This window comes from Cucurbita moschata, unplaced genomic scaffold (assembly GCF_002738365.1).
Source record: "Cucurbita moschata cultivar Rifu unplaced genomic scaffold, Cmos_1.0 Cmo_Scf00007, whole genome shotgun sequence".
Taxonomy (NCBI): Eukaryota; Viridiplantae; Streptophyta; class Magnoliopsida; order Cucurbitales; family Cucurbitaceae; genus Cucurbita; species Cucurbita moschata.
Genome location: NW_019268523.1, coordinates 2,827,070 through 2,840,079, shown reverse-complemented (window position 1 = coordinate 2,840,079; position 13,010 = coordinate 2,827,070). Strand labels below are relative to the sequence as shown.

Sequence of the window (13,010 nt, the reverse complement as noted above, 5' to 3'; positions counted from 1 at the left end):
TTCAATTTTTTTTTTTTTTTTTTTTTTTTTGTACCTCTCATCTAAAGTTCTATTTCATGTTTTTTCAGTGTACTTTTTGGTTTATCCAAATTTTTTCATTATATTTTAATAAATCTTAGTACAAGTTAATATGACTCGAATTAACTCTGTCTAATAACTTAAATATTGTTAGGAATCACGGTTCTCCATAATAGTATTTTCCACTTATAAACTTATGATTTTTCACTAAATTAACCGATAGGAATCACGACTCTCCACTACTAAATTAACCGATAGGAATCACGACTCTCCACTAAATTAATCAGTATTCCCCACTTATAAACCTATAATCTTCCACTAAATGAACGAGTATTCCCCACTTATAAACCTATGATCTTCCACTAAATTAACCAAAAGGTCTCACATTAATGGAAATAGTATTTCCCACTTATAAACGCATGATCTTCCACTAAATTAATCGGTGGAACTCACTCCCAATAATCTTCTACAAATATGTCTGTAGACGTTTAAAATGTTGAGTGAATTTTTTAATTTTTAATTTTATATCATATAAATTTAAGAGATATTTAAAATTTTCAAATTTTATTGGATGCATTAAATAAAAAAAATTAAAATTTATTTCTAATATAAAATCTTGGGCTGATAAACATAAAATTAAAAATTTTAAAATATATTAGACGTAAAATTAAAATTTTTAAAATATATTAGACATAAAATTTTAAATTTTAAATTGTATTAGACCCTTATTATCAAATATTTATTTGGCAAAAAAAAAAATAGATTTTTAAATATTTATTAGACAGGGTAGGAATTAAATATACACCAAACCAAAAATCTAGGTAGAACCCCTACTCCTATGTTGCTTTAATTTTTCAATAATAAATATACTTGAAATTTTGAGGTTACAGGTTTTGTTATTTCCAAATCATATTTTAATTTTGGCAATGTTTTAATCCACAAATAAATTAATCTCCATAGTCTTTAGGGATTTGATATCTCTCTTTTTGTTTAATCAAAATTAAATAATTATTATAAATTTGTTTTGACTTATTTAAAAAAATTAATGTTAATACTTGTGTCCATGTACAACCTTACATTTTTCTTCATTTTAAATAAAATATTAAGAGAAAAATAAATTAAAAAAATTGAACTAATAATTAGAGGACATCTTCCATAATTTAACTATCTCTGGCTTATACTTAAACAGAAAAATCCAAGTGGTAATGAACTGACTTTCATTTTTAATCACGTAAACCTTTCTATAGATAGAGCATTAGCTCATCTTATCTTAATTTAGTAGATAAAACACTAATTAGAACGACAAGGATCTCTAATTCATTTTTCAATCCCGTAATTATAGAGCTAGTAATTATAGAGCTAAAAAACGAGGAATGGAACAGATTTGAATCTAAGATAAACCACACGAGAGCATTGAATCAACAAACAGAGCTCATATGGCAATAGTCACTGCACATCATTAATTTTATCTTAATATCAATCAACAAAAGCCCTTAATCTAATCAAAAGCTTCCTTCTAAATACTCAATAGTAATGAAATACCCCAAAAAATTGTTCATACAGGGAGAAAAAACCACGAAATGAACAGAGTAATAGAGACAAAGAACTAAGGAACAATACAGTGAAAAAGCAACAAAAAGTGCTTAAAAGTGGGGGCCATCCATGTGAAAACAAAATTAGAAAAGAAAAACTTACTGAAATCAGCACTACCACGGATAAGATATCACCATGAACACTTCCTGGATGGTTCCTGCTTGTCTAGACAGCTTCCTCTGTCTTGGAAAATTCTCGAGCAAACAAGTTTGATTCGATTCAAGTCAGCAGATCTTTGAGAATCTTGTGCAAACGTCATCTATGGTAAATATGGGCTTTGAATGAATTACATGATGGTGCACAAACACCTTGCTTTCCCAATATCATTTTCATCGTCAGATGCATTTATTTCACTGCATTTGGGGATGAACAAACTTAAGATAGGATGTAATGCCAATTCTCATCAGTAAAACTAAGCAACAGGGTTATGTTTTAGTCATTTATTAGGCTAAGTGTATCATCAAGACTTGTACTTCGTGACTAAATGCACATTAATGTCAATGAAGATTTGAAATTTTCCATTGTTCAAAAGGGAAGATGTGATGAACATTGAAGAACACATGGAACATGAACCTATATGCAAGCTTCAAAACAAAAGATATGCTTTTGAAGTTTTCATACCTTGGTTCAAATTCTTTGACTTCAGCAAGTTCGCTTCCACAAGTATCTGTCCACTGTACTTTCCTTCTTTCTACATGACTAGAATCATAACTACCCTTTTCTCCCAATGCTTCATTTCCACCAGCATTCTGTACAGAAACTGCAGGAGCATCCGATGCCTTTTTCAAGCTACTTTTAAGCACCATTTTTCTTGCAAGATTATCGTCATCTGAACTAGGAACACGATCCTTGCCATTATCGGAAAGAGGAGATGTTCTTGAACTGTCTTGGCGCTGTGTAGAGGCTGCTTTCTTCAAAGGAGATGGAATTGGCCCTGCAGGGTTCCACCAGAAGCAGCGAAGGGAGGGGGAGGCGCACCTCCAGGAAATCCACGTCTTTCTTGAAGCCAGCTGGTTGTTGAGGTCAGGCTCTCGGTCCACCAAGAATGGCAAAACTCTCATGGGATTATCTTCGCTCTTCTGACCCAAAAGAAGAAGGGTCAAGCTACTGCTATAACCAGAAGCTGAAGAAGAAAAGAACCCTCCCCCTTCTACTGCCAAGAACATTGGTTGAGCTCATCTGGGAACCCAAAAAGAATTTTGACAAAAAGCTCTAAGAATATTATGAACACACCCTCTCATTCATCCATCTATAACTCAGAATCAGAATGGTCATCGTACCTATCACCATCGAAAGTGTTCCCCAGCTCGTATGATCCACCTCTGATGTTAAAATTTCTTTCTAATAATCTGTACCGGTTGGCTGTTGTTTAGAACAATGTTAAAATGGTTCTAGATTCACAAGGCATTCAAATGCATACTCAAAGCTTAAATCGGTGGTCGTGGGGGAACACAAACAACAAAATCCTATGGAGTTTGAACTTCAAATAAAAATGATTCACCATCGTCATGCCCTTATCAGTCACAAATTACTTAAAGTTATCGCTGAATAATGTGCCAAAAAGAATGAAGAGATGAAAGCCAGGATGTGGATTCAATGCATAGAAATTCTATGTCAGAATCGAGGAATGAAAACAGCAACAGATAAGATCATGATATGATAATAACTCTCTTACGCGTTTTTAATGCAGAAAATTTTCTTCCTCTCCTACAAGTTATCCGAAATTGAAAACTGGAGGCTACGGCACGGAAATTTCAATATTCTATACAATTGAAATCTATGAACTGCTAGATTACTTGGCTCAGCTAAGCTTTTGGATCCAGCGGCGATTTCACGCGGTAGAGAGAATTTACAAATTATCAACATTATTGAAACAAAAAACGGAACATATTCATTGCAGATACGAAGGGGGAAAAACAAGAAAATAACAGACGAACTATAAATAATTGGAATAGATAAAATTAATTTGTGGAAGGGGAAATAAAGAGCTACCGGACCACATGGAAAGAATCTTCCGCCGTTATTCTAATCTTCACGAAACTCGATAAGATATAACTTTCAGCTTTTGTTCTGAAACGCTCAAACGCGTTCAAAAACTCCGATAACGAATTCAAATCTACAATCTCCTGCGCAAAAGTTGAACAAAAATCAATAATCAAATCGAACATCTCACTGGCCATAGCGCTCGGTTCACGAACTCTGAAATGCAGACAACTCGTATCGAAAAAAAACATGAACAAGAACAATACAACCATTTCAGAAATCTGAAAATAACTTCCACTTGAGAAAACAACTATCAATTATCAAACAAATTCTAGCAAAATGAGGATTCACATTCTCCGAAACGAACACAAATTCGAAGAACGATCTATTCGATTCGATTCGATTCGATTCCTCGTGTACACAAAAATGAGATCGAACGGAGAGGAAGAGAATTGTGGCTGTACCTGACTGCAGATTCAGACTACGTGTGACAGAGAATAGCAGTAGAGATAAAAATCGGCAGCGTTTCGGAAGTGAATCGGCGGCTCTGACGGTTTTGCTCCTGAAAATGGCAGTACAGATAAAAATCGCCGAGTAATTGGGTGAGAGACGAGAATATTTTAAAGAATAAAAGAAAAAAAAAAAAAAAAGAGTCAGAGCCGTCTCTGGCTTACATTATTTTCGGGAAGACAAAGATGGTTCGCTCTCAGGCGCATAATAGTGATGGGCCCCACCTATTATTTTTATATATTTTTAATTATCTTCCATTTATAATTATTATGTTTTTATCTTATAATCAAGCAATAAATTGTTCTTAGATGGACAGATAAAAGTGAGTGTGGGCCCAATCGTCATTTCCGATGGCGATTTTAATTTTTAATTCTCTTTCCAATAAATGGAGACAAATTTTAATAATTTCTCGACAACAAATAGTCCAACTATTTAATACGGTCGCCTTATATTATAAATATTTTTATTATTTTTTTTAAAACAAAATATATTTTCTTCTTACTATAAACAAACCTTAAACCAATTAATTTGATGGGTTCATTTAGTGAGAGGACAAAAAGGTAAAATGATATTTAGTTGAGATTTAAAAGAAATATAATATTTAATAACCATATCACGACAAAAGTTATATTCCTAGAGTAATTATCTCAATATATATATATATATAACTAATTTTTAATACAAAATTTATTAATATATATATTTATTTATTTAAAATAAAATTAAAAAAACGGTTAATTAATTTATTTTGCAAGAAGAAAAGAGGAATAATTTTATGTTTTTGTTTTTTTTTTTAAATAGCAATAAATACAAAATTTATTCCTTGTTTGGCAATTAGAGGAATGAAGGAAAGATTAAATTTATGGTGAGAATTGGTTTTTAGGCATCAAAATTGCTTCTATTTAGGGAACACTCATATGATTTTGAGCTAAAAATCATTGTAATTTTGCTTTTCATTAATTACATATTTGTCCTCTCCTTTACTCTTTCTTTTAATCAATAATAATTAATGCTTACCATTCACTTTTAATACCAATTTCCAACTGTTTTTATTAGATATTTTAAATTTTATAATTTAAATATACAAAATTAAAAATATTTAACATAGGTAAAGTTTGTCAGTGCGATTTTTATATGTTTGATATTTTAATTTTAAGATTTTAATTATATTATGATAAATTCTATTTTTTTAAATAAAAAAAATTAACCTGACAACTCAACCCAATTCACACACAACACAATGAACTTCGGTAGTCTTGGCTTTAACCCCCAATTGATTCTAATTCTGACTGGCAACTGTTCTGCACACTCTAGCACTCTTGATACACTTGCAAGGTCTTCGATCAACTCTTGAGTTCATTTCTCTTGACGGTCTTGTCCGACTAGACACACAAAGTGTTGCTCTGATACCAACTGTTACAGTCCTATTTTTTTTACCGCGCGGCATCGTGATCTTGACATGCTCATGACTAACTTTAAGAAGGATATGATTAATTGTCAACTTATCTCTGCCCGATAGTTATATGTTGTAAGCTGTTGTCATTGTCTTTTTGCTTACATCACATATAACACCAATTTTAATCTCTAAAATCTTTCTTTCGAAAGCTCTCTACCTATGTTTTCTAAAAAAACATTTTATGCGACATAAGAATGAATTGACTTAACTCACTTCTTACTGGGAAGTGAGTGTCACACAATGAAATAGAAAGTTAGATTGGGTTGGGTTGTGAACTCAATTCAAGTTACTTAACGAACTCAATTAACCCAATATTTCGGATTGGTTCAAAATATTTTTTTAAACCTAACTCAACTCAACTCAACTCGTTTACCCTGAAATCAGAGATTTTAATAAATTAAATTAATTTATGTCGGTATATATATATAAAATTAACAAACTCCAAAATTTGATGTAAAAACAAAAGAAAGGTTTGTGGAGGTTTTGAATGGGTTCTGTAAGATTTGACATTTCTGACATGGAAACGACAGTGGTTTGCAGTCTGAGAAAAAGGATTCAATGGATGAATTTCATTATTCTGTCCCTAACCAGTTCCTCTAGGCCACTTATACATAACTTGATGCCTTCGTGGGCCCAAACAAGGCCCAACATACCCCCTCTCTCTCCTCCATTCAAGTAAGAGAGAGAAATTAATTTTAAAAATAAAAATTTAATTTCTAATTTTCAAATTTATGTGTTTGAATTTTCAAAAATATCTACTAAAACTATAAATTCTTAATTTTATATTTAATGTTTTTTTTTTAAATCATTCATTAAATATCAATATAAATTTTATATTTGATGGAGTTAAAAACAATTTTTTAAAATATAAAATTAGGGAATTACATATTTTAAATTCAAATATTTAAAGATGGGAATAAAGTAAATTTATGAGAGCAACATACAAAATGAATTTAAACTAAATTTAATTTCATATTTATAAGTAATTTTAAAGAGTATAATTAGTTTTTTATTTTAGAAGTTGAGATAAATTAATATTAAAGGTAAATTTTAAATGGTTCGAATATTTAATAAGAGAAAAATAAAGAGACATTAGACAGAGTTCCTCAAAACACGCGAGGGACAACTGGAATAACAATTTAAGGAGATGGAGTATTTTTTTTTTTTTAATAATGTCGTAATAAAAGAATAATACTAATTATTTTAATTTTTAATAAACTAAAATATTATATCGCCCTAATTATTGTTTAAGCTAAATTAATAAAAAAAAATTATATATTTGAATTAAAAATATTACGACTTTTAGTTAATTAAGATTTACAATTCATTTAATTTTATTGGATTAAAATTTCAACTGAAATAAGTAACTAATTAATACATTTAATTAGATTCCATTTTTTTAAACTTTTAAAATTTTAATTTTAGTTATTTAACTTATAAATTTAAAATTCAGACAGAAAAAATATTTATATTTATTTAAAAACTAAATTTTATTTTTTATTTGTTAGAAACTAATTAAAATTAAGAAATTAAGAAATTAAGAAATCTATAAAATACAAATTTTAAGATTTTAAGATTTTTTTTTTAAATACGAAATTTTATAATTCTATTAGAGATAGATTTAATTTTATAATATTGTTCACTTTGAGCACATCTTCTGAACAAAATACACCATTGAGTCTTACCTTAAACGGTCGTATCTATCAATCTAACACTGTTTAGACGACACATATTCTTTGTAGTACATTTTCGAGACTTCTTATTCGACATCCTAGTCATTACTGCATGGCTGAGTTAAAATAAGGTTACGACCGTAATTCTATTGATAGGAGTAACAGACCTTCACGATAGAATGATATTTTAATTCGTATATGCGTTAATATGAATAATAGACATTCGATTAGTGTATGTTTCTCTTTAATATATTTTAAAAATTGAAATATATTATATTAACTCGAGAGGTTTTATAAGATCGAATTATGAACGTGACATCAACGATTAATGTAATATTTAATACGCTTCATATAATTGTATAAGCATATAATATAATATAATATATGGTTATTAATTGTCGAATATTATTTCACATGAGCTCTTCATTCCTATGACGCGTGGAGAGTTGCCAGCTGACTACTTTGCGGGTGGACATGGGACAACAGAATCACAAGCCATGATCGAATTCATATTTATTAAAAAAAATAAAGAAAAAATTTAAAATTATTATATATAATTGTCATTAAATTATTACATGATATAGAAATTTATCAAATTGTTACCATTAAATAATATTTTTCTCGTTCCTAAAATTGAAAATACTTAAGAAATTGATTTATTATTTGTCTAAATAAAATTAGATTTGAGTGATAAAATCACTTTGCTAAAATTAGGCTTAAATATATTTTTACCAATTATACTAAAAAATGCAAAATTTATTCTAATTGCCTGTAATATGATGAAATTTTTTTATATGGTTTTCTTTCCATACATTAAAATCATCAATAAAAATTAATAATTGGTTTTTTTAGTTCCTCAATCACTTTTTTAGCACCAAATTTTTGTTCGAGTCAGAATAGTTAAGACCTATGATCAAAATTCTCAGCTCGAGAATGAAATATCTCATTTCTGAATCAAAATTTTGACATTTTGTTCGAGATTATATGTTGTAACCAATCAAGTGACCATAAGGATTCTCGTCCCTGCCACAATTATTTTTTTTCAAAGATCAAAGATTTCCCTCGTGAAAATCAAGGGGATCGAATTCCTCCCATAATTTTTTTTCTATTATATATATTATAACATAGTTTTTATATATTTATATGATAAAATTAATATTATCTCGTAAACAAAAATATAATATAATATTCTACTAATATTGTTTTTAAATATTTAAATATAAATATTTCAACATCTTCCAAACAAATAAATATATTTATTTATTTTCTAAATTAATAAATAAATATATAATAGGTTAAATAGACATAAGAGATATTTACTAATTAAATAAAAATAATAATAGATGAGAACTCCAATGAAAAAAGGTGGTAACACGTGTTAACACACTATAAGGCAGAGCGAGGGAGTGGGCCCCACGGGAGCCCAAACTGGGAAATCGTGGGCATCAAAATCTTGCCACCAGCCCTTCATTGGCCAACTGACCTTCTGCCCGCCCACCCCCTGCCGCTTCCATTTCCATTTCCATTTCTATTTCTTACAAATCAAAACACATCCAAAAAAGAAGGGGAAGAAAAAGGAAAAGAAAAAAAAAACTCTGAATCTCACAAACGCCAACTCTCAGTCAATAAAATCCATGCTCGTTCGAAATCCTAACTCTGAGCTTCTCCATTTCAATCTGCCCTAACTGACCTCTCCTCTCTGTCACTCTTCCTCTCCGTTTCTTAAGCCACAACGTGCGCTCATGCTTCCATCGATTTGACGGTATGTGCTGTTTCTTCTGATTCTAAATTCTGTTTCCATGTGATTGTGGAGTGGTGGAGTGTGATTTGGTTTGTGATTTGGTTTGTGTTTGGTTGAATCGGCGATGGATCTGTGTTTGCTTTTGCTCAATTCTTTGATTTTTGATCTTCTGTGTCTGCCTTTGATTTTCATTTTCTATTTAGATCTGTTTCGGCTTTAATATCGCGTTTCGATGGCGCTGTTTCGTTCTGCATTGATTGTGTTTTTTTTTTCTTGCTGGATCTGTTGTATTATTGTCTACTTGTTTGATTAGGATGGATTTGCTACTGCTGATAATGTGTAATCGGTGCGAGTTCTACGTTTTTTTAGTTTCTGACTTGATGATGTTTGGATTTACAGTATATCTCGTTACTTCTGCTGTAAACTATGGAATTTGTGTAGATGTGATCGAATTTCATGGAAGCTGAGGGATAAAGGTTTTCGCAGAAGACGTATAAGAAAGTTTTGTGAAAATGGCTCCATCTAGCAAAGCTGACAAGAAAGCGGCTGTAGATGCAGCCGCTTGGATGTTTAACGTTGTAACGTCTGTTGGAATTATAATCGTGAATAAGGCTCTTATGGCTACGTATGGCTTCAGCTTCGGTAATTATTTTCTTCATCGCTTCCGTTTCAATTATCTGTATCTTCCTTGTGTTCATCATGTCTATTTCTTTAGCATGTAGTTATTAGGGGCTATTTTCTGAAAGTGTACATGGTTGCTTGGGAGTTTAGTGACGTTCTCTTATTTCCAAGTTTGGTCTATGATCGGCATTCTCCTCTGTTTCCATTATTAGTCTTATCATTTCCTGTTTAAGAAGGTTCCTGCTATCTTCAATACTTCTGTTTGTTTTCTGGTGCTGTCTATGCGATTGCTTGAGAAATAATAGCACTCTCAAGTTTCATCCACTGTCTAAATTTGCACACTTGCTTTTCCTTCTTAAAGCAAAATTAAAATCCATATGTTCAGTTTATCCTAGTAGGAAACATAGCAGTAATCTGCGTACATGGCTATAGTCATAAATTATACATATAAATAAGTTTAAAAAGGGGTAGAAATGAAAAACTGATATGCATGTGTTAAGTGCTCTCCCTATTATAAAATTATTAGATTAGCTAGAAAATGCGATGACTAGAAAATTTCTCCCCAAACAAAAGCCAAGGAGATTGAAGTAAAGCTCACCAAGCGGCTTAGCTAAAAAATAGGTTGGTTGTAAAATACGAGGGATAGGTGCTTATAATTAAACGTTGCAGCTGATTTTTATTGCTTACCAATAACTGGATATATGTTTTTGGAGTTTTCTAAAACTATTCATTTCACCTAAATAAAGTCATTCCATAATGTTATCCGTTCTAAGTGAGCTTCAGTTCGTTTACTTTTTTAGCAAAAAAAGTATGTGAATGGAAATTGGTAGAGAATCATGTCGTGTGGCATGAATCAAACATCAGGTGGAATACGTTTGAGCATTAATCTTGAAGATATAGACTAACTGATGCATTGAACGAGTGAGAGTTTGATCTACCGTGTAAAACAGCTTAGTGATGGTGTTAGGAAACACACAAGTGATCTCATTACTAATCTTGTTATTCATGTTGGTATATTAAACATGTGTTGGGGGGGAATGTTGTATGTGCATTATTGCTTTGAGCACTTTTTGGATTTAAGTTCAATGGAAAATTGTTGAAAAAGGTTAAACTAATAATATATTGTATATAAGAAAGAAACCGGTAAAACATTTCAATCCAATTGCTCTAGTTTGGCAATGAACCTAGAAAAGGTAGGTATAGGGTATGTATGAGCCTCTTAAGTTTGAAGTGTGATTGTGAAGTTTGGTAATTGGTGGTTTTAAACTGTAGGTCGTAGCAGTGATCGTATAATTTGATTCATGTTTTTTTTCTAATTATGCATACAACAATATCTTGCAGCCACAACTTTAACAGGTTTGCATTTTGCGACAACCACACTGATGACTGTTATTCTAAGGTGGCTTGGGTATATTCAACCCTCCCACCTCCCTCTACCAGAGCTTCTAAAGTTTGTACTATTTGCCAACTTTTCTATTGTTGGAATGAATGTTAGCCTGATGTGGAATTCAGTGGGATTTTATCAGGTAAATTCAACTCTTAGTAAGCCTTTCTGTTTTCTTGGAGTATCATAACTATTCTCAAATTTCATACCGATCTTGTTCTGTTGTCAGATTGCAAAGCTAAGTATGATACCCGTCTCTTGCTTGTTGGAAGTGGTCTTGGACAAGATTCGGTACTCCAGAGACACGAAGCTGAGCATTGGAGTTGTTCTCTTGGGTGTTGGAGTATGCACTGTAACTGATGTCAGTGTTAATACCAGAGGCTTTATTGCTGCCATTATCGCCGTATGGAGCACTTCTCTGCAGCAATACGTGAGTTATTCACATTCCTCTTAACATTTATCCCTAAATCCTCTTTGTTTCCGAATCATGCTTGTAGATTTCTTTTTGGAACAGAAAGCATAAATACTCACCACTCGTTTCTAACTAAGAATCACCTAGCATGCGCATCCAATTCCTAAACACACACGCACACACAAAAGAATGGCAACCTTTTTCCAAATTCCTTGTAACAATATTGAATTTGATTAAACTTTGACATGCAGTATGTGCATTTCCTCCAACGGAAGTATTCGCTCAGTTCCTTCAACCTGTTAGGACATACAGCACCAGCGCAGGCCGGGTCTCTTCTACTGATCGGACCGTTTCTCGACTACTGGTTGACGACGAAAAGGATAGACCAATATAACTACAACTTAGCCTCTACCGTAAGTTAACGTATTACTTGAAGCCCACTTTTATTCCCCTCATGAACTTGATTGCTCAACACTCACCCATTTGGCACATTTCACAGATATTCATAATTCTGTCCTGCACCATTGCCGTGGGGACCAATCTCAGCCAGTTCATCTGCATAGGCAGATTCACAGCTGTGTCATTTCAAGTTCTTGGCCACATGAAGACAATCCTTGTCTTGGTCATGGGATTCTTCTTCTTTGGGAAGGAGGGGCTTAACATGCAGGTAGTTTTGGGAATGATCATAGCTGTCATTGGGATGATCTGGTACGGTAACGCCTCGTCGAAACCTGGTGGAAAAGAACGTCGAACCCACACGCTCCCGACGTCTAGACAACCAAAACATGGTGGTGGTTTAACAGATTCTACTGAACATGAGGGGAAGGTCTAAAGGAGAGTTGGCTCATTCCATTAAGAAAATTTTTAATTTAATTTGCTGAGTTTAGAATGACGATCTATATTTCTCATATTTATTCATCCCTCTATTTCTCTAAATTTCTTCTTTTTTTTCTCCAGAGTATTCGATTTCTCAGAGAGCGGCATTGTGTAATTCAGGATAGGGAAGTGTTCTTGGAATTTTCATTTTTTTTTTCTTTAATTGTTATCACAATCACAGCTACTACTAATTTTGGCCATAAACATTTTGATTCAAACCCAACAGGTGGTCTGTTGGCTTGACATCTTTTATTACGAGAAAAAAGCTTCTTATAAAATCAACCTTAAAATCAAATCATATTCGATTAATTCATTCTTGGCTTCATTTACCAAAGACTGATTTTCAAAAAATAATAAAATTAATTAAAATCTCAAACTTAATCTACACATTTGTAAATTTAGAACTTCCTTAGATAAATTAACTTAAAATCGCACTTTTAATGGCAGCGGATCTGCGATTGTGTGGCACTCACTTTGTGGCACTCACTTTTCAATGATAAGTGAGCTAAGCCAATTCGTTCTTGCGTCACCTACAGCCAAGCGACGTATGCTCGAGTCTTTGGCCTCAGTTTTAAAAGAATGTTTTAGCGAGGGCAGAAAGAGATTTTCGAAAGAGACCTTATATAAGCAAGCAAGAGAATACCGTTATAACATTCATTTTGCTTGAAAACTGCATTATTATTATTATTATTATTATTATTATTATTATTATTATTATTATTATTTATTTATTTTATTTTATT

General features: G+C 31.9%; 2 protein-coding genes across 11 annotated transcripts; one reads left to right on the top strand and one right to left on the bottom strand.

Moving 5' to 3' along the window:
* Nucleotides 1–1,511: 1,511 nt before the first annotated feature.
* On the bottom strand, nt 1,512–4,243 carry LOC111445595. 9 transcript variants are annotated; one of them, XM_023084076.1, is made up of 5 exons: nt 4,059–4,243; nt 3,604–3,737; nt 2,892–2,973; nt 2,233–2,690; nt 1,512–1,964 (listed from the first exon to the last, which is right to left on the bottom strand). In XM_023084076.1, the coding sequence occupies exons 4-5, from the start codon at nt 2,670–2,672 to the stop codon at nt 1,898–1,900; spliced, it is 507 nt and encodes a 168-aa protein (XP_022939844.1). In that variant the 5' UTR covers nt 2,673–2,690; nt 2,892–2,973; nt 3,604–3,737; nt 4,059–4,243; the 3' UTR covers nt 1,512–1,897. The 9 variants fall into 9 exon arrangements, with proteins under 9 accessions (XP_022939844.1, XP_022939843.1, XP_022939841.1 ...); XM_023084075.1 differs by having other exon boundaries at nt 2,233–2,687; XM_023084073.1 differs by having other exon boundaries at nt 2,233–2,790; nt 2,892–2,960.
* A 4,490-nt stretch (nt 4,244–8,733) lies between these two features.
* On the top strand, nt 8,734–12,467 carry LOC111445594 (UDP-rhamnose/UDP-galactose transporter 6). Of its 2 annotated transcripts, none has more exons than XM_023084069.1 (6): nt 8,734–8,995; nt 9,416–9,616; nt 10,937–11,121; nt 11,209–11,409; nt 11,643–11,804; nt 11,891–12,467. In XM_023084069.1, the coding sequence occupies exons 2-6, from the start codon at nt 9,487–9,489 to the stop codon at nt 12,221–12,223; spliced, it is 1,011 nt and encodes a 336-aa protein (XP_022939837.1). In that variant the 5' UTR covers nt 8,734–8,995; nt 9,416–9,486; the 3' UTR covers nt 12,224–12,467. The 2 variants fall into 2 exon arrangements, with proteins under 2 accessions (XP_022939837.1, XP_022939836.1); XM_023084068.1 differs by having other exon boundaries at nt 8,735–8,995; nt 9,374–9,616.
* Nucleotides 12,468–13,010: the final 543 nt, after the last annotated feature.